We start from the raw sequence: 24,550 nt of genomic DNA on the forward strand, positions 1-24,550 counted from the left end.
CACACACACACACACACACACACACACACACACACACACACACTTCCTTCATCCAACATTGGTGCCTTGATGTTAAAAAAACACTTGTGTTTTAGTGTAACGCCTTTAGCAAGATATATTTTTTTTTTTGGTTTAAAACAAGTATCCTTTTTATAAATGATTTCCCTCTTCTCTCTTTTTTGCTATCACGTTTTTAAAATTAACATTAAATATGCTTTCAAACATTTCGTCCTTTCCTTTATTTCCCCCCTACATCTATATGCACTAGTGGTATGTACTTTATATAGTTGAGTTCTGCATTTAAGAAAATCTGACACAGGAAGGTCATAAATTCTTAGAAATTAAAACATCTTAAAGAGTATTTAGGCCAAGTTTTTCTAAGTCCGGTTTTATGAAATGGAAATTAGCGGATGGTCATTCACTTTGCAAATGATTCACTTTCTTGGTCTCACCTTTGAAACTCATCTAACACAATTAAAATGTAAAATCAGAGCTATAGAAGCCATGTTCCTTTCCCGGAAATTCTCCCTTGAGTAAATTTAGAATTATTCATTTAACCATATGCCCCAGGAAAAATGACAAACTCCTGTACACCTCTGAGCCTGCCCTCATGCCGTTCCCTCTGCTTGGACCATTTCTCTCTTCCTTCACCTAACAAACTCCTATTCATCCTGCAGATACCTGTAACATATGATCTTAGAAAACCTTGTATCTTATACTTCTTAGTAGTACCCATCACGAGTGTATTATTTAATCATAATATTAAATAATCCATGATTATTTAATCATGGATGTAACTTTTTGATGTCATTCTTTTCTGCTAGATTATAAATTCTATGGGGGCAGGTCCCTGCATATCTAGTTCATTGTGCTATTGCCAGCGCCTGAAAGAATGCCTTGCACACAGTAGCTCCTCAATAATCATTTGTTTCAATAGCTTCTTTTATCACTTTCCTCTTATGCCTTTGATCAATTTCTTGATGCATTAAAAGCTAACACATACTAGAGAGCCCACATCTAAGGGCTGATGACTGCAGAAGGAGTTGGAAGAAAAAGGAACCATGCTGGTTTCCTCTGGTTTCCAAGATTCTAGCCGTCCCTGGTCACTTAACCTGTAGAGCCAACCTTTCTCTGTCCGCCTCAATGTCTCCCCTCTCCCTTCCAAGGTTCTAGCACTGGCTCTTCTCTTCTCTTCAGTCTCAACATGCTCTTATGTTTGAATCTACTCAAATGGCTTCAACCATTCCCTCCAGGTCTCAGCTTTATCTCCAGGAGTGTTTTCAGCTCCTGGAATCTCTTCATGTATAGTCTGATAGAACTGCCAAACACCTTCTTTGGTACCCGAACCCACTGGCTCTCCCATGTTTATGGCATCCCTGCCCACACAATCACCTGGACCTGTGGTCTAAAGCCCAGTCAACTGCTCAAGGCAAGTAGACTTGGAAAGAAAGCTCTTCTTAGTGAGCATAATCCAACTCTTCCTCGTTGAGGGGCCCATGTCTAGTTGGAATCCTCCCTTCCATGGTGCACCCCAGAAGGTAGGAAATGATCCCCTGATGGAAGAACCAGTTTCTGAACCTTCTGGAAGGTGGCTCACTAGAGAGGGAAAATCAGACTTCTCCAGAGACACTTAGAATGTAGCACCCGCAGGCTTTCCATGAAGCAGAATATATACAAGCACTAGGAAATTGTGAAAACTCAGGCCAATTCGTGAGAGTCATTAAGCTCTGTAGAATTTCCATGGCATTTGTAGTCTTGGCTCCTTGCTTTGGAATATCCTTTTATCCACTCCTGCCCTTGACAGGATTTGCTGGCAGTGTTGGGGGAAGCACCGCTCATGTTGGAGCTTGAGGACTTGAACCTAAACCCTGGCTACTCTTTTCACCACCTGTGTGACACCGGCAAGCAGTTTCTGCTCTCTGAACCTTGATTTTATTTTCATCTTTAAAATAGAACATGATACCTACGAGTTTCATGGGTTGTGAAAATCAAATATGATGATGCATATGAGATGCTTTGCAAACTGTAAAGTGCTGTAGAGATCAATGATGGTCAAATATTAGATATTTATGGGACTCCATGTTCCTCCTTCATTAATTTTATCAATATGCTATTTGTGTGATTATTAACTTATAATTTTTCTTTAAACAAATCATTTTTTCAAAAACGTAGTTCTTGAAAAAAACAAACACCTTTATCCCTCAAATGTATAAAAAGTAGACGATAACCACGCAAAAATAGAGTAAATATGAAACAACATTATTAAATTCTAGCTGATATAAATGCCTTTTACAGGCTCTGACACTAAGGACCACTCTCCATCTGTTTAAGGTGAAGCTGGGTAAGTGTTGGAGGCGTTAAAAACATTTGAGCACCAGATGAAGACTTTCTCCTTGCATGATCAGAAGGATGGAAGAACTGAAACGGGAGAAAAATTCCATTGTGGTTCAATGTCATTAATGCATTTCTATGTACCAACTAACTTCATCTTGAGACCAACATGTTCATGGCTCATCCTTCTGAAACCCTGTAAACATGTTGGGTATAGGTGGGAAATGGTATAGAGGGAAGTGGGTGCAGCTGTGGACTGAATTTCCCACATTTAATTCGCATCCATCACACTAGTTATGTCACCAAGGCAATTTACTTAATCCCTCTGAACCTTAGTTTACTGATCTATAAAATGGAATTGGTCTAAACCCTAGGAAAACGCTATCTAGAACAATGCCTGCACATGGCCTATACACGATAAGTGCAACGACTACGCCCACTGCAAGAGCAAGGCTTCTGGTTTTGCCCCTCAGATCAAGGGCAGAACATGGTTGAAGTTTCTGTTCGTTTGGTTCTGAGGCGTATGGAATGACTAATAAAATCGAGGAGAAAATGTGGGGCCATTTCTCTTCTAGCCAAGTAAAGAGCAGAATTAAAGTGGTTAATTGAACCATTATGATTCGTAAAAGATGGGAAAAAATCTCAACCAATGCAGCAGTTTCCCCCAGCAAAACTCTGCACAGGCCTACCATCCACTCTTTCAAAAGAGTGTTCACGGTCAGCTCAGTGTAAAGGGCTTGGCTACAATTATAAAGCACGGAGAGGTGTTGATATTAAGCGTTTTTTAAAAAGGGAGTGCCAACTCGAAGTCTTCAGGATAAGAAGAAATATATGGGCCCAGGGCCTTCTCAGAATTTCTTGCACTTCAAAGACTATGTACTTGGCAATGATTCCACCACTTTCCTGAGTTTGGTCAACGTGGCTGAGGGAAGGCAAAACTCTTAAAATCCAAACAGATGGAACTTTTCCACTGGCCCTATTTTGGTATAAATATTCATCAAGGACTAGAAACTTAAAGTAGATATTGGTCTGAACTATGAGTGGTTTGGACTAACTTTCATCCAATTATCAGTTGTCTAGCTGGCTCTCGTCCCTAAGGAGGGCCACCTCTCTAGAGATCCGAGCCAACTGCCTCCCCAGACCATGGAAAGGAACCATGGGAGTGTGTTCTCAAGAGACTTTCAGCTGGAAACAGGGGCCTCAAGGTTCACATGAAGGTTTGAGTTAGTCGTTTGAAGGAAGGAAAACAAGATAAGGCTTTGCTCACCCACCATCCTAAAGCCGATCCTTTTGGAGACAAACTTGAAGTAGGATAATAAACTTGGAACCAGACATTAAAAATTCAGGGTCTGGTTTGGAATGATGCCTTCCCCACCCTCTCATTTTCATTTCCTTTTCATCTTAAGATCCTTCTTAAAAACCACCAAGGAGAATCCCTTCCACTCCTCTGGTCCCACTTCTGCCTTGCCAGTTCCAATTTTGGTCCACGAGTCAGAGGGTTTTAGATTAAGCAACATGTGTGGGGCACTGGAGGAGGTTAATGGCCTCACCTATCCTATTTCATGTGTATCTTGTATATTCCGCACTCATGGCCTCTCTCCCCCTTTCTATCCCTGCAGGATTCCCTAGCTCTGTCAGGAAGGAGAACCAAGTTGCTCTTACTTCTTTTGATAACTTTCCTTCTCTCTCCTATATCCTTATTTCATTCCATTTCTTTTTCTACCCATTAACATTGTTGAGCCCTTATAACATGACAGGCTTTTGGGGATGGGGAGCACACAAAGGGGACTAAGGTATGTTCCCTGCCCTCAAGGAGTTTATAAAAGGAGACTTTAGGCACCAACAGGATATTATGGTACAGGAGTTAAGTGGACAAGACATCCACTGCACATGTTCCAGGGCCATTCAGAAAAGGAAACCTTCATTCAGTAGGAGAGCAAATCCATGCTGGGAGTTCAGAGGAGAGAGAACTTTGTCTGCACCGACAGCTTCATGGAGGAGCGGACTGTGGAATGAATAGGAGTTTGTTCCCTGGAGAGAAGAAGGCCTTTCAGTATGCATGTGAGGAAGAAAACGTGTGGTAAGGGAAAGAGTGACAGATCAGTGTGGCGGAAGCAGAATGTTGTAGGGAGAGGCGGATGAAAAGGGACCCATCACAGAGAAACAGACTAAAGTCAATGGGAAGATTAGAAGGAGTCCTGGGGACAGATCACTGAGACAAAGCTGTCCTTTAACATGCTACCTCCACAGGCTGCAGCAAGAACTCAGCCCTCAACCCCTGGTCTCCACATCCTTCTGCTGCTTGGATCCGTAGTACTTCCCAGTTATTTACCAAAGACTGTCTTTCTAACAGTACTTTAAGAAAAAGTTGCATGCAGAAAAATTTCACAAATTTCAAATATTCAGTTGATTACTGTATATCCAGATAAAGACATAGAACCCTTCCTGTGCCCCAGAAAGTTCTCTCATGCCCCTTTCTAGTCAATAACAATCTCTTCTTATCAAGCTTCCCACTATTCTGACTTCTATCACCATGGATTGGTTTTGCCTGTTTTTGAGTATCACGTAAGTGGAATTATACAACATATAGTCTTTTATGTCTGGTTTCTTCTGTCAAGATTACCTTTGCTGCATAATTTTTACTACTAATTAGTTTTCTGCTGTACAAATCTAAAGTGATTTGTTTATCCATTCTCCTGTTGATGGAGGTTGAGTTATTTCCAGTGTCTGACTATTATGAATATAACTGCTACAAATATTCATGTCCAAGGTATTTAAAAAAATTTTTTTGGGGGGCACTTGTGTTCCTTTCTCTTGGCTATATACTAGAAGTGAAACTGCTGGACAATAGGGTATGTATACTATATATAACTTTGCTGGAAGCTATCAAAAGTTTTCCAAAGTGTTTTTTTTATCATTTTACATTCTCCTTGGAAATGTACGTGAGTTCCAGTTGCTCCACATTCTTGCCAACACTTGCTACTGTCATTATTTAATTTCACCATTCTGCTGGGTATATAATAACCAGCATTATATACCTAGCATTTTAATACAAATTTTAATTTGTATTTCTCTGATGAGTAATAAAGTACCTTTTCCTACACTTATTAGCATTTAGATATCTTCTCTTGTGAAATGCCTGTTTAAGTTGTCACTTACTTTTAAAAAAAATTGGATTGCTTTTTAAAAATTGATTTATATATTCTAGATACCATCTTTTGTCAGATATATGTACTATGAATATTTTCTCTGTGGATTGTCTTTCACTTTCTTCATGGTATCCTTTAATGAAAGGAAGCTAATTTTGATGACCAGCTTTCATATTTATTCATGAGCATTGCCTCCAGATTGAAAAGTCACAAGGATATAAAACTTAGGTTACTTTCTTACTGTTCTAACATTCCATATAGTAGTAAGCTATAACATTGCAAATAATTTTTAAAAGCTTTTAAAAATATTACCTCTATTTACCAAAGTTTTCATCTTTTCCTCCATAACTTTCTCTGATTTCACATTATTCTTTCCTCCTTTTTATAAATTAGGTATTTTGCATGTAGAAGAGTGCTGATATTTTACGAGTATTTATGACATGGGCTTGGAGTACTTCTCTTAGTGCTTTAAATTTTCCAATTTCCTTCTCTCTTGGCATGTTTTTCCACTTTAAAAATGCTCTTCCAAGAAACAAGATAGTTTGGTGGCACAGAAGTTGGCGAGGATGGAAGGAGAGGGAAACAACCTGTCTAGATGGAGGAGGTGGCAAAAGTCACAAAACTGATGCCAAACAAAAACGGGAGGCTGTCTGGTGGCCATCTCGCTCGGCTAACAGCAGACATTAGGTGTCCCATAAGGTAAGAAGTAACCCCCCAAAAGAGATGCTCTGACCTTAATCCTGACCAATATGTAGGAGTTGCTGGGTGAACCAGACTAGAGCGTTAAAAAAAAGTGGCCATTGCATCTTGAACTAAGGAAACAGAACCAACAGGGAGAAGTTGGAGAGGGAGAGGGAGAGAGAAAGAGACTTTAACGCAAAATAAAAAAGAGCTACCTAATAATTATAGGGGTTCAAAGAATAAAACATCTCTTTAGGAGGTGTAAGTACTCATCAGTGGTATTCTTACAGCACCTGGCTGCCCAGTTCATCTCACATTTAAGGTTCTGGATGGGGTACTTAGACAAAATAGAGTTTTTAAGTTTTTCTGGGTTTGAAATACTATGACACACTGAATCCTAATCCTAGCTCTTCTACTAATAAGTTCTGTGACTGGGAGCAAGTCACTTAACCTGCTAGATCTGTTTTCCTTGTCTGTTAAACAATGAAGTTGACCTAGAGAATCTCTAAGGCCCATTACCATCTCTTAAAAATTAATTCTAAGTGCTGAAACATACAGTACAAGCATTATTCAAGTAGGTAAATGATAATTTCCCTAGTGGGCTGGGTCTAAGGAAAGGTACAGAGTGGGTGACAACAGCCACCCTAATTACCATGAATCTTCTTAGAGGGTGTGTTCTCTCCACAGGCTGTTTGGGACTGTAGGCTGTGTAAGTTGAAAGACTTGAGGATACACAGCTTTTCCATCAAACGTCACCTTTTCTTCAGGTCCTTGCAAACACAGGGATGATCCCCATAATTTCATTTTTCCACTTAACTGGCAGGGAATCGTCTGGGATCTTTTTATTTTTATTTTTTTTTCTGTTTAACATACCATATGCAACTGACACAAATCAAGAACAATCATCCCCGTGGCATTTTGATATCCAACCATGTGTTTTTCATTTTGATGCATCATCTGCTCTAAAACATGGCACGGAGGGACCCACATTTACAGACCAAGTCAGAAATCTGAAGTCACAACAGTGCAAAAGGAATTGTTTGGCTGCAAGATTCTGGATCTTGTTAATCAAATTACCCTATTTCAAAGGCCTCTTCCTCACAGTTCCCTGACGAATCCTACTTGGGATTTCTCTCCCTCTAATAATCATTCACATGGCTGAAGAGTTTAAAAGTGAATATACTTTGATATGTTTTCATGTTCTGCTCACATGTGCAGTATGCTGAATCTCACTGGCGTGTGTGTGTGTCTGTGTGTTCCTTGCTTTCCGTATGTATTGCACATCCTTAGTTATCTTTTATTTTCTTCTGTCACAACATGAATTCACATCTTCCTGCAAAAATTCAAGCTCATTGGGGCTGGGTTTGCTGGCACTCTGTTGCTGAACTTAGGAATCTCAGGACACCGCCATAAGAAGTTTTCTGCATGCTAGCTTAGCAGGCCCTGCAATCCTACCATCCCAAAGAGTTTTGGTTGAAAGGCAAGGGGAAAAGTTCTCAGATGAGAAAATAACAGATGTGCATCATGGGTGGATACAAAGGACTGTATTTCCCCACAGTTTAAGATGAATGATATTCCCCAAATTAGAAGTTAAATAGGGTGGAATATATGGGTGTCAGACTTGGAAGGCATAAAACTGGACTGTGACCCGATCCTAATAGCTCATTCATCCTTGTCTTTCAACACTCAGCTCAAATGTCTCCTCTTCGGTAAGCCTTCCCTGACCTCGGCAGGTAAGGTTAAGTACTTCCTCTTCTGATCTCCCTCAGTCCCATTTTCATACCTCTGATCAAGGTCTTTAGACACTGCTGTGGTCTCCGATGGCTGAACCAGCTGTTCCTTTTCTGAAACCATCAGCCTCTGGGATTCTTTTCTTTTTACTTCTCTACTTCCCAGCTCAGTCCCTGGCATATAATAATTGCATAATATATGTCCACACAAAATAAATTCTTAAAGCTGGCCAAATCAGGGGCAGGCATAAGTTTCATCAAAATAATGTTTTTGTTCTCTTTACCATTTTGTTCTCATTAGCTCTTTTAATAGTGATGGTGACTCATGTTTAACACACACTCATTATTTGTCAAGTACTGTGTTAAGAAGTTCATAGATTATTGTTGTGAGGACAACTTTTAGGCCCGTTTTATTGATGAAGAAACTGAGACTCAGAGCTAATGTGACTTGTACCGAGGTAACAGGAAACGTGGCAGAGCTGGGCTTCGAATCCAGTTTGTCTACTCCAAGAACCTCAGATTCAATTCATTATGGTTGTGTGTGTGTGTGTGTGTGTGTGTGTGTGTGTGTGTGTGTGTGTAGAACACTGTTAAAGCTTTATTTCAATGGCAATCTTAATATATTTGGGCTCCTTTGGCTGTTTGACATGAAAGCGTCCCTTCTCAGAACAGTGTTTTAAATGCATGTAATAAAATATGTAGGATCATAAAGGAAACCCATATTACTGAAATAGTACCGAAACATAAAAACAAATCTGTGCTTTAGTAACACATGTGCTTGTGTTAAGTTAATTAACAAGATCTAGCCATGGATCTAATTACTGTTATTTCAGAGCAGGGATGAGTATAAGTGGTACAATGGGCATCTACCACAGCTGAAATAGGCTATGAACATATCAGATTTCCATTGGTGTCAAGGGCACAGGGCCTGCATCTAGCTATCTTTCCAATGTGAATATCATGTACAGTAGCTTTATTTGAATTTTTTGAAAAGGCACAGGGGCTGCTAAACTACCAGGGCTTTTGTCTTCATGAATAATTGAAGGAAATGCTGAACTTCAGTTAGAGGTTAGGGATATAGAGATGCAATATTTTTCTTTATTTACATTTCTTGATAACCTCAATTTTATCCGCAGATCCCTGGTTAGAAACTTTTCCTCTATCTACTAACAAGATTTTCAAAAAATCTCCCACCCAAATTTCCTCTAAAGTAAGAAGCCCCAAGCACTGGCCTCTCCGACTATTAGGGCCAGGTCCCCTTAACAAGGACACGGCCCACAGGCCAAGGCAAGGGTGGGGAGCACAGGCCTGCCTGGGTATGTGGGTGGCTGTCCTCCAGGATGCGGACAGGGTTGGGCTCCACTTTCCTTCCACCTCTTCCAGCCAACGGGTGAACAGGGTCAGGGACCTCGGTGATCAGCTTCAAGAAAATGCCATTTAGTCATACAGCCCCATAGATGCTGTCTTCTTAAGGCAGGTTTCTTATGGAGGTACTATTCAACCAAGAGCCCTTTCCCCATGCTCCTGCCCCTGGGTGCCCCTGACACCAACACCACGAAGGACAGAGCCTATGAAGACATAGACTGAGCACAGACAACTTGTCTACCACCACAGGTCTGCAAGGAGGCTGAAGGGGCCACAGCTGAGGCCCATGACTGGCTGCCTCCTAAGCAAGTGGAGGGCTACTTTTCTGAAGTGTAGTCACCAGACACCCAAGCCAAATTGTTGCCATTGTTGTGATTTTGTATATGATGTGGCCTGAGTATATTTATGGCTAGGTCTAAGATTAGCTATAAAGAGAAGGTCTTGCAATCTGATCTCTTAGAACCACATGAGATGCAGGTAAACTGAACTTGGTCTCCCATGTTCCAGCATTTCACTACCTATGGGCTCCCTGCACTGTGCTGATGAGAGAGGATACCAATAACAGCAGGAGGAAACGTTTCTTGAGCACTTACTATGTATCCAGGCACTTGGCTATTGTTTAAGTGTAGAGCTACTGCTAACTCTTCTTTCTCAAACAAGGAGCCAGAAGTCCAGATAAACGACTTGGCAAAAGTTGCAGACATAGCAAATGGCAGAACTATGAGGTGCATTAAGATGCCCATGCATGTGATTAACCATCTCTCAAGATGGCCTCTGAACCTGGTGGCCAAAGTTAAGTTCATGGCCAAAATGTTCACTCGACTTTCTGAAGTTTGAGAGTATAAACTTGAAGTGAAATCAGAATATTCTGATCACGGAAGTGACAAATATAGATGATACCCTTTTCTCCTTTGTTCATAAATGATGCTGTGAGTCAATGTACCTCTCAGTTATGCCACGTGTAAATTTTGGATATGCCATTTCTTCCCCATGTCCCATCTGTAACATAAAAGGACTGACTAAGCAGACCATTACTTTCTGCTCAGCTCTTTTATATAATGATTCATTTGCATTTTCTCCAAAGATTGATTTTTTACAAAGAAGGCAATGTTTGAAAACAGGAGAAGGGGGAAAAAACCCATAAACACATCGTATGGATTTGAAACAGCCACCATGGGCTGGACCCCAGTGCTTCTTTGTCCTTCAAGAGTGACTTGCCAAATGGAGCCTTTGGTTTCTGCACCCTCAGCAATCTTATTTCCTTTTCAAGTATGTCCTGGTAGGGGTTTGGGCAGTGTTTTGCTTGGTCCTGATTCATGTGCTATTGGGTAGACCATGAGTCAGCCTAACCAGGCATGGTGAGGTACACAAGCTTATCCCCAGGCTAGAATTTCCTGGAAGCTCTGGGCCTGGGATCTCCAGGATTTTTTTTTTCTTTTTGTCAAGTGTTAACTGCTTCTTCAGTAATTTCAGGATAATATTGTATGATTCCTTGGTTTGTCTATCAACCTCTTTCCTAGAGACGTCTACCAGTTTTCTAGAAAACCAGAAACCAGGCGAAATCTAGAAAGCCCTTGTTCTATACCTGGGAAATGGCTTTGACTTGGTGTGGTTGGTAATACACACCTGGTAGTGACCAAGAGATATCAGAGATGTACAGATGCCTGGTACGATTTGGCAAATGCTGGGCAATTCCTGAATCAACTATCACTGCATAGGGAGACCTTCATCTCTGTGAAGCTCTTAGTATTAGTCATAGTTCCTCTCCACCGGGCTTCTGCTTATGAGGAAAGTCTTCTTGTTTCTTCTTGTAGTGGGAAAAGCTTAAGTTTTGGAATCAGAGAAGACTGGGTTTGTATTCCTAACTTGCCATCATATGATCTTAGGCAAGTCATTTAAACCCTTGGTCTTACTTTACTCATGTATAAAAAGGACATTAATATTTTTGCATGGTAGTCCTTAAGGCAAAATGAGATAAGACGTGAGGAATAAGATGTCAAGCGCCCAGTGTGTATTCAAGAAATCTCTTTCCTTCCTCTCTTTTGTCTTCCCTCAAACTTGTCTGTCCTACTTGTAGAACTGTTGTAAGCCCCGGGCAAGGAGAAGGTATTGGAGCTGCGATGGCTTAGATTAATGCCTAGAGATACTCTGTGATTATTAAGCCTTTCCCTGCCTCCCACTACCACAGGTGTCAGACACACTGGTGAAAGTCAGTCATTAGCCCCCAACCCCACCTATTCAGACACAATATGACAAGCACCTGCAATTTATAAAGTAATGGTTTCAGCATCTGTTTTTGGACATCCTTTAAGGAGGACTCTCAGATAACTTCTTTTCTTTCTTTTTATTTTTTTTTTAAATAAGGCTCTCTTTTGGGCCAAGTTGCTTATACACCTATGGGCATGTCTCCAATGCCTTGGCTATTAAAGTCTTTAAGTGACAGCTTAATATATTTTTAAGATTGAGGGAGCCAACGACAATTCTCGAGGAGCTGTGTTTACATTGGATCGGCTCACCTAGGCGGCGTGCCAGCAGTTTTGCACGCTGCAGGAACTGGAGGTGAAGGCAGGAAAGGCTGAAGACAGAGGGGAGGAGAGAGCTGAAGGGCAGGAAAGCCAAGAGGGATATGATGTGGAAAGGGCGGAGGGAGACGCCCAGACGAACCTGGCAAAGCACTTAGAAGAACCATCATTTAATGCTCTTCTGACATTGTGCTGAGGGGTGAAAAATAGAACCCTTTGGAGCTAGTCCATTGGCACACGCTCAGTCAACAATGAACATGCTCTTAGATCTCTTTGTTCTAGTCCTTTCTAAATTCCTGCAAAGGGCTCCTTGGCAGCCAAAGGCCTGTATTCTTGCAGGCTTCAGCCTACCTTCTCAGCAACCTCAAATAAGAAGCTTGACCCCTCTGGGCCTCAGTTTCCTTATCTAAAAAGTGAAAAGGCTTCATGTCCCCTTCCAGGCCTAAAATTCTATGACTCCAAAGTGAAATGTTCAATGACTGGTAATCACTGTTCTGTGTAAGCAGATTTTATATCTGTTGGGCTAGAATGAAGATGGGGTGGTCATTGTCCTAGCCTATCAAGGCCGAGCAATGTGCTTTGGTTCAGCTGAATGAAAATGAATTGCTCTTCAGATGAGATAGTCATAAAGAAAAGTATGTCATTCACTTACTAAAAGACTCCTCTCAGCTTTCACAACTCCTCAAAATGCATCACCACCACCCACAATAACAATGGCTAACTCTATTTGAGAGGTGATGTGCTGAGCCCCTTCACACACATCATCTCATTTGGCGATCACAGCCACCTTGGGAGATAGATGCTGCAACTATCTCCCCAATGATCAGATGAAGACACAGACTCAGAAGTTAATTTGCTTGCCCAAGAGCACACAGCTAGGAAGTAGTAGCACTGGGATTTGAACCCAGATCTGGTTACAAAAATACTAGGAACCAGTACTCTTAAATACACTTAATAAGTCATAGAAGAACAAGTCCACAATAATGGTTGATTCCACCAAGAGAAATGGCATTTGGCCTTCAAGACCCTTTGTTAATGTTGGCTATTTCATCATTCTCAGGAAACTCTTCATGCTAGATAAGCCATCTCTTTCCCAGTAGAAAAACAAGTAACTCAAGAGCATCCATCCAACAGGAGCATTTGAGTTAACACAGATGAGAGGAGGTAGGGAACTGTTTCTAAGCTCTGCTACTAACTATGTATGTGACCTATGGTGAGTCCCTCAGTCTGTCTGGGACTGGTTAGATGACCTCTAAGACTACTCCAATTTTTAGATTTTATGTTCTCTCTTGAAGACCTTTTTATGACTTTCCAGTTGCTGGGGATTCCCCGCACCCCCCTCCCCCTGGGGACAGGGCAGAGGGGACAGCTCATATGACATTTAAAACCATTTCTCATTTTGTAAATAGGACCCTTGCAGCTCTAAGAGTCTATAAAATTATTTTGAAATGCCTAAGTGTGATTATGCATCCTGAAGCCAAATGTTATAAAACCCCCCACTGTTGCAGATTTAAAAAGTAAATATGCAATAAAAGCTTTTCAGCATGCTGTTGATATGACACAGGGTTTAATCACTGCTGTACTACTCAGCAAGGAGAGCTTGTTGCCCACTCCCTTCCCGTCCCTCCACTTTTTTTGAGTTGAAGGCATTGGTTAAGCTACAAAGTGGTGTTCTTCCTCCTGATTGTCACAGTCCCAAGAGGTAAAAAAATATCTCCCCTTTCATCTCTACCCACCACATTCTTTCTTTAAGCCTGTAACTGGATCTAAATGAAAAATAAACCCTTTGTAGGCTAAGGAAGTTGGCACTAGAGGGGACAAAAAGGAGAACATGTCCCGCCTCTAACCCAGATAATCACACTCTCCTATGCAAAGAGAAATAAAAACAAGACAGGGAATACAGTCAACAATATCGTAAATATTTGTGTGGTTGACAGATGGTTACTAGACTCATCATGGAGATCACGTTGTAAAGTATATAAATGTCAAATCACTATGTTGTTCACCTGAAACTAATATAATATTGTATGTCAACTATACTTAAAAAAAAAAGAGCAAATTATAAAGACAAAACGAAACAAAACAAGGCTTCCTTTAGGTGGTGGCCTCGGCTTTTGGTGAGGAGAGGTGTTTCTGTGTACCCGGTCTCCTGTCATCCATTAACCATCAGCCAGCTTGTGCTAAAACCACTTGAAATCATCTGACTTTCTGGAGGACTGTGGGACTCTGCCTCTTTAGCCCTGAACTTTTCACTTTGACTGAATTTTGGGGGAGGAAGTTTAGATACAAATATCCTGGTGCTACAACAAATTTAAACACAACAGTGCACAAAATGTACTGTCCGTGAACATTCTGGTCTGAGCTGGGTGGACATTCAGAGAGTCACTCGTGGTGTATTAAGTCCCACTGTGTATGGCATGCTGTGCTGGCTCAGAGATAAGCAAGGAAGGTTTGCCCTCAAGGAGTTTGGAAAGATGTGCAGAGAAATAAGAGCAGTGCATGCCTGACTCACCACTAGGTAGAAATTGATAGGTATCTTACCATGGTCTAAAGTTTATGAGAATTCCATAGAAGGAGGGATGACTTGATTCTGCAAATAGTCTGGCAAAGGCAAGGGGGCATGGTACATTCCAGAGAGATGTCCTGATGGAGTCTGCTTTAGTGTACACATTCAGAAGGGTCCGCTGGACTCTGTGTGGGAGTCTGGGGAAGGTCAGCTGTGTAATGGTGCAGCTATAAATCAGATGCGTGAATGCTGTGCCTCTAAGTGGCTGGCTTGCATTTTATTTGGATTCTGACATAGTTTCTTTCTTTTCTCCCCTCTCGTTTTACCCCACAGGTATTGGCAGATGCCTAAGGAGGACTCTGCCCTGCAAGACCAAATCCCCTGACATCAGAGTTTAAAATGAGTGATTTGGAACTTTTGGGAGCACCTTTCTGTTTAGTAGATAGGATGCTGCCTTAATTCATGAATCCTTCAATAAAGCCAATTAGATCTTTTTTTTAAAAAAAGGACTGCTTTGGGAGATTAACCCACAATGTACATTACTGTTACTCCTGCTATGCAGGAGGAATGAACTACCATCCCCACACTGGAGACAAGGAAACTGGGGCTCAGAAAAGTGACTTGGTCAATATGGTGCAGCCAAGAAGTGTCAGGGCCAAGGTTTCAATGCTTACGGCTTTCCTCACGCTGTGTTGCCTGCTGGAACAGACTTTCTGTGACCCTGGACCTCAGTTTCTCCATTGCCTAGGTTGTCTCTCTGCTCCCCCTTCCAGCTCACATGACCTCTAAGCCTCCGGCGTGTACCATTTCCCAACCGGTGGGTGTTGGAGCTGCAGGCCCGTCTCCTGTAGTAATTCACCCATGCCCCTCTGGGTTCCTGGCCAGCCCTTCTTGAAAGGGAAACGTGCAGACCCCAGGGACAGAAATTAGTTCCCCAGGGCTGGAACTGCTGCCGTTGCCAACATCAGCAACTAAAGAAACTGGTGTGTGTGTGTGTGTGTGTGTGTGTGTGTGTGTGTGTGTAACAACACAAAGCACTAGGATGACAGCAAAAGGGGAAGATTCCTGTGAGTCAATATTACATGCCCCGGCCCTCGGCCACCCCAACCTTCACCTAAATCACAGGAGCAGGAAAGGAGAGGGGATGGTAGGGGTTTTTCCCCTACAGACCATAGGATTACCATATAAAAAAGGTTTTACCTTATTTACATTTCAATTAGCATCACCAAAGAACTAAGATCCTTCGCAAATACTTCACACAAGGGCTTTTAAAAGTAAATTTCTGGGGGTGTGCCTATTGGCTCAAGCAAGTATTCCCAACTATTTTGTTTTCTGCGAAGTCTTGGGATTCAATGAGTTTTCTTCTTACTTCTAGGTAAGTCTCCGCGAACACATGGGTGAGGGAAACAGGGGAAAAAAGAATCTGGGTAAGTACAGACAGATCGCAGCTCACCTTCTGAACTCCTGGGTTTAGGTCCTTGGCCACCTTTGCCATCTTCTTCGGGGATGGAAAAACAGCGCCTGGCTTCTCAGGCGGGGGCGCGAGGGCGCGCAGTGGGGACAGAGGTGGCTGAATGGCCAGGTTCGCGAGCCTAGGGGGAGCTCTGCGCGCAGCGGGGCGCGGCGGGGCCCTTTAATTGGAGAGTGGGACTCCCTCTAAAACCTCGCCAGCCAATCCGCGCAGGCGCTCGCACTTGGCCAACCAATCCCAGCGCACGCCCCCCCCCCTTTTTGGGCGGCCGCAGCCGGGCCGGCGGCTGCCCCAGAGCGAGCGGTACCCTGACGTCAGTGAGACCGCGGCCCCTGCCTGCCCGGGCGGCTCACATCTGTCCCTTGAGCGGCAGGAATCTGTCCCCACGCCCTTCTCCTTTAAAGGACTACGAGCAGAGGGTGGGGCGGGCCACTGGGCCCTGAGATTCATTCAGGTCAAAAGGGAGAGTGATCAAACAGGAAGGCCGCGGTATTTTTAGTGAGCTGGGTCCAAAAATAAATGCTGAGCTGTATTCCCCTCCCCACTCTTTCTGCCTTGTCGGAAGGGGGTGCAAGTAGAGGCGAAGGCAGGTGGTATGCAGCAGCATTAACTCGGCTGGCTAACTTTTCCTAAACCTGGGCAACTTCTCCAATCATCAGAGAGGAGGTAAGAGTCCAGCGAGTTTACGATTTCTTTTACACTTCATGTTTGTAAAGGATTAATCTGCCTTTCCTACCTTGCTCTAATGGAAACCCTCCTGATTCAGTGAGAAAGAGAAGAATATCCTGATTTTATAAATGCCAAGATAAATATCTTCACTCCTTTTGTCATCTTTTTTTTTTTTTACTGCACCCTCGTAACCATCTCAGGGGATTATTACCTGCTGCTGCTGCTGCCGCCAACCATGATCATTCCCATATAACAGATGAGGAAATAGGATCAGAGCGGGTATCTGGTCTCAAGTTGAACTCTTCATCAAGGCTTTAATCTGAGAGAGTGGGGTGAGCACTCACCTGGGGAGAACGTACACAGGATTATAAGGATAAGCCAGGAAAGGCATACTGCAGCATCTAATATAACAACTCCTAGGAACTGACACTGGCCAGGCCTTCACATGGCCCTCACTATGCCATGCTGTCTGCCTATAAATCCACATCTCCCTTGAGCCGTTCCACAGACCTGGGTTCCCACAGGCATTTTCCGTGCCTGGACGGAGGACTAAACACAAGCCTCTTTTCACCTGGAGGAGAAAACTGCTGCCTGTCCTATAACCCACATTGGCAGTGCCCCCTGCCGCAAACCAGGGTTCAAGTGGGCTGAAATAAAACTGGGTTGCAGGGCGACGGAAGGTTGGTTTTAAAGCACATCATGTGGGAATGACTTGGAGATACAGGGGGAGCTGCAGGTCACATTTTAGGACTTTCTTATTCGAGGCACTTTCCTTCTTAAAGCCTCCTCCATTTGGTTCTTAACACATCATCTCCGGCCATCCCAGATCTTGAGCAGTGATCCCAAATTGTGACTTCTTTTTCATATTCCTGGAAAGGGCTTTCTGTGAGTCACTCCCCTTTTCCAAGACAAGAGATGTCCTCTTTTCTTTCATGGATTTTTGCTCTAATTGATGTTTGTCTTGCCTGCTCCCAGCTAGAACCCCAACACCAGCACATGATAAACACTCAGAACACAGTTGTCGAATCAACAGAGGTTGGAGTCTGGCTTTTAGTCAGCAGTGCGCAGGCAAGGTGGGAATAGGAAGAGATGGTGGCGCAGTGCTACACCTGGTCTGGTTTGTCTAAACTTCCCAGGTGGGCTGCATGTTAAACTAGTGTGTGACTCGTTAATTGGTGGCCAACAATAGCTTGGCCTGGGAGAAGTTTACACATGAATGGCCCTTTCAGTAGCAAACCCTAGGAACAGTAGTGCTGTACTGGGATGTCATGCCTGAAGCCCATATATTTCAGAGGTATGGGAACAGAAGCCAGGAGAATAACAAAGGTGAGCTTTATCCCTTGCAAACTAGGCAGAAGCCTTCCCAGTGAGGTCATTTCCCACTCCCTTCCCAGCCATCTTTCTTGCCCTATCTTGAGAAATCATTGTTCCATGGAGTAATTCTAATTTTATTAACATTAACACTGTTAGCCAAACACAAGCCCCGCTTCTCCTTCTTGTTTACCCTGCGTCTCAGTTTCCATTAAGGAGGCAGGTACTGTGGCTGTTTATTAGAATGTGAGAATCGGGAGCTACTACTTGGGGTGGCCCAATCTCTCCTTTCTGGGAAAGAACCTTTTGTGGGCAGAAAGGTGATCCCTGCTCCCTGCTAGAGCTTGCTGTCTCCCCAGCTGAGGATGCTGACTCCAACACTTTAAACCCTAAACCTCGAGCCAAATTTTCTAGGGGACCCATAGTGAGAATCTTGGCTGGAAACCTGGACAGACTACTTTAATTTGGGACTGTTCTGGAAAATGGAGGCAATGTAGCCATTACACTTCAGCCTCACTCCAGCTCTGAGGTCCTTTGGCTTCTCTTTGGAAGAAAATGAGGTCTGTTTTCCAGGTTGGAACAGTAAAGAGATCAGACTTCCCCAAGGTTCATTGCTTTGTGGTACTAGGGCTTATTAGAAGTTTCATTCATTCATCAAGCAGGTTTGGGGGACCTGCCTTAAGCCAAGCCCTGTGCTAGGTGCTGAGGATACCCAGATAAATAAAAGAACCTCTCCCCTTCAAGAACGTCTTGGTCTAATAAATATCACTGGAGCTCTCTAGGTGACAAAGCTGTATCTTACTTGAGCTTCCAGAAAGCTACTCTGGGAGAAAACAGAGATTTGGGACAGTCGAGGGCTCTATCCAAGGTCACATAGCTAGTGAGTGGCAGAACTGAAATTCGAACTCAGGGCTTCTAACTCCAGAGCATGTCCTTTCAATTATACCACACTGCTGCCCATGATTGTCAAAGATTGATTACAGGGAAAGGAGTAAGCACCTGGAGTAAGATGGCGTCCTCATTATTATCACTGGGTTTGTCCTAACTGAGATTTTTGACCCTGAGTCTCATGCTCTTTTCACTGTTCATTCATTCATTCATTCATTCACTCATTCATTCATTCAACTAACATTGAGCTGAGAACTACAATGGGCTAGGCCCTGAGCTGTGGCTATGACAGAGAGTGAACAAGCCAGGAAAGGTTCCTGGCCTCACCTAGCTTCCATTCTAGGGGAGGGGAAGACAGACATTAAGCAGGTGAACAGATAATTAGGTAAGGTAACTAAGAATGGCAATGAATGTCTCGGAGGGAACTAATAGAGGAGAGATTCATTGGCTGTTGTATGATCCCTTCAGATCAGGTGGTCTAGGAAAGCCTGATGGAGGAGGTGCCATGTGAACTGAGACCTGAAGAAGGAGAATGAGTCAGCTATGAGTAGTTTCCATGGAAAGAACATTCCAGAAGGATGGAGTCATGAGTACAAGGACCCTGCGGTAAGCATGGCCTTGCTATGTCTGAGAGACCATAAGGCCAGTGTGGTGGAGGGTAAGGAAGGATGGGGGAAACAAGAGGACCTGCGAGAGGTAGGCAGGGATTAGATTGTGTTGGGCCCTGTGGGTCACACTAAGGAGCTTTAATTTTTTTTCTGAGAACAGTGGGAAGCTATATTAATGTTTCCAACTGAGACATAATGTGCGCCACATGTGTCATTTAAAATTTGCTAGTAGCCACATTAAAAAAAAGTAAAAAAGAAACAGGTGAACTATTTATAATATATTTTGTTGAAGCCAATATATCCCAAATGTTGTCATTTCCACTTGTGATTGATATATAACACTGTTGAGATAGTTTACATTCTTTCTTTCATGCTACATCTTTGAAATTGGTTGTGCGTCCCATACTTACAGGGCATCTCAGTTGCAAATGCTCAATAGCTACATGTGACCAGTGGCCACCACACTGGACAGGGCAGTTATAGAGAGTTCTAAGCAGGAGGGTGGCAATATCTGATGTACTATTTAATTCACAGCAAGGACACCCAAGAGATACCAATAGGAACCTGGCTGGTAACTAACAACCCCTCATTTTCAGATGGTGAGATCAAGAGTCTGGGAACCCCTAGATGAGTGTCCAGTCTACTACACGTATGTGTTTCAAGCACTGGGAGGGACAAGTGATTTGTCCAAAGTTACAAAGCTAGAAAGGCCAAACAAAACCTCCAACCCAGATCTTTTGGTTTCATGCCAGACACTTTAGAAAATCCCCAATAACCCTAGCTCACAACGATGATGTTTTTATTGTTAGTGTAGTAAGCATGGCTTTGTTGAGTGATGGCTTCTCTTTGGTTATGATTTTTTATAAAACATTATGTTCATTAAAAACACCCTACACTTAAGTGTAGGGAGATATAAATAATCCACAAACCACATAGTGTATTTTAATGTGTGCTGATTGCTATAAACATTACCATGAGCCACATAATATATTTTAATTTGTATCAAGTTGGACCATCATTTGTATCCTACATATATGTGGATTGTTCACAACTTAAAATTTTTGGTTTCTTTACTGCCATCCTTACACTAACTTTAATTTTAGAATAACTCATTTTCTCCATATTTTTGGATGGCCTCCTAGATCAAGAAAGGCCAAAACATCTGGATCAAAACAAAACATGACTGTTGGACCCAAGTATTCTCCTGCCTTACAGCCTGTCTTTGATGGGGCAGTGAAAGACACAAGGCGCTCTGCCCATGGTGAAGGAGCGCTGAATCAGGAGTCCAGAGCCCTGCATTTTGATCCTAGGCCTGTTTAAAATGGTGTGGCTGACCATTGTCTGCAAGCCACTTACAACTCAAATTTATTATTATTATTTTATTATTATTATTATTATTATTATTATTATTATATTATTACAACTCAAATTTATTATTATTTACCGGGAGCAAGGGATCCGTTTGCTCTGACGATCAAGTACATACCCCACCTGATGGTGCAGTGGAGCCATTCCCTTCTTGGCCGGGTAGACAAGGGAGTGGAAAGAGCACAGGATTGGGACCCAGAAAATTGCTGCGTGTGTTTCAGCTCCGTCATGGGGGTGAGCTCAGTGATTTGGGCAATATATTTAAGAGTCTCTGAATCTCTGAAAACTGAGGATAATGATCTTTTCTCCTGCTTTACAAAGTGTATCCACATGTTCATCTATAATTATCTGTAGTGGGCAGAATTCTAAGAACCCTACCCCCTAAATGACCCAGGCTTTTGAATATTGATGGTAGTGTAACTTGCTTCTAACCAACAGAATGAGGCAAAGGTGGTGGGATTTCGTTCCCATGATTATATTGTGTCTTATGGCAAAAGTGAAGGGATTTTGCAGATAGAATGAAGGTCCCTGGTAGGTTAATCTAAAGGGAGATCATCCTGAGTGGGAGTGACTTAATCAGGTGAGCCCTTTAAGAGGATCTAGAAGTCAGACAGGGGAAATCTCTATTTCGGTGCTGCTGCCTTAAAGAAGTAAATGGCCATGAATTCTGCATCTGTAAGGAAATGGGTTCTGCCAACAACCACGTGAACTTGAAAGGGGACCCCAAGCCCCAGAGGCGACCCCAGCCTTGTGAGACTAAGTAGAGGACCCCACTAAGCCACGTCTGAGCTCCTCACTGATGGAAACTGTCAGACGATAAATGAGGCTTGTTGTATGCTGCGACATCTGTAGGCCCTTGTTACACAGCATAGAAAACACTGGCATCCTCACCATTCTCGGGTCTGTTTTAAATGTTTAATTCTCTGCTACTGATAGGGGTGAAAAAGTGTGGGACCTATTTTTAGAAGAAATACTTCTGTTCCTCTAAATTCTTAAAGCTTCCTGGGGCAATAAGTTACATGAGCTGAGTATCTCCTTTGTGAAGCAGTGTTTACTCTTATCCGGGAGAGGGTTCTAGGTGTGGTCCTGGAGGACTGCACAGTATTGCACATTCAGTTTCCATATGTGTCATATTTAACGCTACACTCAGCCTGTTCATCCTCTCAGTGTGTGTGTATGTGTGTGTGTATATATATGTGTGTATGTGTGTGTGCGCACGCGTGTCTGTGTGTATGTGTGTGTGTGTGCGCGCGTATGTCTGTGTATGTGTGTGTGTTTGTGTAAGCACATCCCTATCATCTGGTTTCCTGCAGCAGAATTGGGGCAGCCCCTGTCTGGGTAGCAGGAAGGCAGTGAACAGGTGACGTGAACAGATGCCTGGTATTTTCTACATGTCATAAGTCCTTTGTGAGGTTAAATTGCTTTAATCCTTAAGACGATCCCACGTGGTAGATGTGACTCCTGTTCACAGGTGAGAAACGGAAGCTCTGCTCATGGCCTCAAAGCTCGTTGGGATCAAACCCAGCTGGGATCACCAAGACTCTGGGCTTCAGACTGAGAGCTTAGCGTAGGTGAAGTTGGAGAAACAGGACACCAGCCTTTGGGGCCCCTTCTGGATGTCCTCTGCACCCCTCCAGATACACTCTTCCCCCTCCTCCTCCAGCCCTGTGCCTGGGACGCTGACCCTCTGCAGGTAGGCTTCAGCCAGCAGGAGGCTCTGGTGGGAGATCAGAGGAAGGTAGGCTTAATCTCCCCTCGTCCCCCCGTTGGCCTGTGTTTTGAAGGTGGTGTTCCTTTACCTACAGCCACAGCTCCTGTCAGCCTGGGCCAGCTCCCTCCGTTGGCCCCTTCAGGCCTGGAGTGGTCCCTCCTCCCCACTGTCACTGGTCTCAGGGTGCTTCCTCCTCTCATGTGGGTTCATTGAACTCTCTTTTCTCCTTCATTAATAGCCCCTTCATTAACCTCCCTTGAGTTTCCCCTTCCAGTGTTTCCATCGAGGACCCTGACCCATAGAGAAGCAACGGTGGGTTTTGGAGGTGATACCCGTGCAGCCCTAACTAGGCTGTTGAGATATGGACTGCCCTATGCATTTCTTATGTAGTCTTTGGGGCCATTGGCATGTGAATTCATGAAAAGTATTTGGGACTTGGCAATTAATTAGAATAGGAAAACCAGTTAGAGGTGCTGGGAGAGGCAAGACAGAAGTTTGGGGGCCTTCTCCAGGGCAGGACTGCCAGCTACTCTTGCGTCAGTAGAAGACTGGCTGCAGAGTTCTCCTCTGGCCACTGATAGTGACTATAGGTATCTAACTCCCTTGTGCCTGGGTCCCCTCTTACTGTGAGGAGTGAGTGTAGGGCTGTCTGAGAAAGCATGTCTAAGTCCTGAAGGCCTTTCCAAATGTCGAGTGTTCCCCTACCAGGGTTCCAGCTAACATGAACCTAGTCTTGAGTCTCTTGGGATGAGGCTGGAGTGTGAGACACTGCAGAACGTGGAGCAATTGGCTGAGCTGGACCCTCCTCCTAAGCCTGAATCACTGTAATTTGCTGGGCTGCATGGAATTCAGAGCTGAGATGTAGCAAAATACTTGTATTCTACGTGGGAGTGAGGTGTTGGTGTGACTCAGTCAGGATAAAGCCTATTGAATAGGATTAGGGGGCAATACTGCAGCTCCAAGTTCCTGGTCTAAGAATGATTTTGATCTTGGGGGATGAGGGGTAGTGGGAGGGGTAGACTAGCTTGGAGGGGGCTGGTTGGGTGGTGGGTTTACAGTAGCCTGTCAAAAGGGGGGCATTTCCCAGCTTTAAGAGACGTGCCCAGGATAACTGGTACCAAGTGCCATTCCTGAACTATGGCCAACATGACTTTTCCAGGCTCTGTTCAACAGCGGTTTCTCTGAATCCTCCCAATGCCTTACTGAGCAGGTGGTCTTATCCCCATTTTACAGAAGAACAAACTGAGCCCTAGAGACAGTAAGTAATTTTCCCAAGGCCACATAGCTGGTTGCAGAGCCCGAATTTGGACCCACAGGTACCAGACTCTAAAGTTGGCCATGGTAAAAACTACAAAACAACAACTGAAGCACCAGCAACCATTTCTTGGGGGGGGGGTCCACCAATGCCATGCTTTGCTCATCACATGTCATCGCTACACTACTAGGGCCTGGATCCCTAGCATGGAAGTAAAATACATTTCATCCTCCCCCACCCCCACCCCCGACACACACACACACACACACACACACACTTAATACCTGTGGGCTGATTGTAGATAATCCTCAACAACTTAGTTATGAGGACTATTTAGAATAAAATTCAATGTTAGGATAAGATTCTACTCACAGATAATGGGTACAATCAGGCCTGCTCAACCCATCAGAAAATCTCTAATTAGCAAATGGGGGGAGCACTGTGGCACCCCTGTTTGTCAAGAGAACTTAAGAGACGGAGAGGAGATAAAAATCAGTATAAAGTCATCATTAACACCTTTTCTCATTTTCCATTCTGTTTGCCATGTTGGCATTTTATTTTTCCGAAGCCTCATCAACCTGCGTTACCTGGTAACACCTCCCCGTGTAATATTGAAATCATCCTATACTCTGGCAAAAAAAAATGGGGAAGATGTTTCTGGATGTTACCTTCGAGGTCAAAGTTGACCTAAGTGTGTTTTGGTCAGGTTGAACTGTCCAAGGTCCTATGTATGAACCTGCATCATTTGTGATCTGAGACCAGTTCTGCAGCTTAGGCTCAAGGCCAAATTTAGACTGGATTGTGAAGGAGGTGGGGCCTGGCTTGATCCATTTCCTCTCTGTTTCTTGCCTTGCCTCAATGACTACATTGGCCTGTCTGAGCATCCCATTCTGACCTACTTCCTTGTGTCTTACTCCATGCTGCAGCCTTATTATTCCTTTTTCCACCCATCAAAATGTACCTGTCCTAAGTACCATTCTCTCAG

General features: G+C 43.5%; 1 protein-coding gene across 1 annotated transcript in view; it reads right to left on the reverse strand.

Annotated features, from left to right (window-relative positions):
- Window positions 1-15,913, reverse strand: part of LMCD1 (LIM and cysteine rich domains 1) — a 57,576-nt gene extending 41,663 nt beyond the window's left edge. Inside the window, exon 1 of the mRNA XM_019651144.1 lies at window positions 15,738-15,913. Within this exon, the coding sequence (XP_019506689.1) occupies window positions 15,738-15,779 (42 nt within the window). The 5' untranslated portion in view covers window positions 15,780-15,913. The remainder of the gene's footprint in view (window positions 1-15,737) is intronic.
- Window positions 15,914-24,550: the final 8,637 nt, after the last annotated feature.

The sequence above is a fragment of the Hipposideros armiger genome, unplaced genomic scaffold (genome assembly GCF_001890085.2).
Source record: "Hipposideros armiger isolate ML-2016 unplaced genomic scaffold, ASM189008v1 scaffold_152, whole genome shotgun sequence".
Lineage (NCBI taxonomy): Eukaryota > Metazoa > Chordata > Mammalia > Chiroptera > Hipposideridae > Hipposideros > Hipposideros armiger.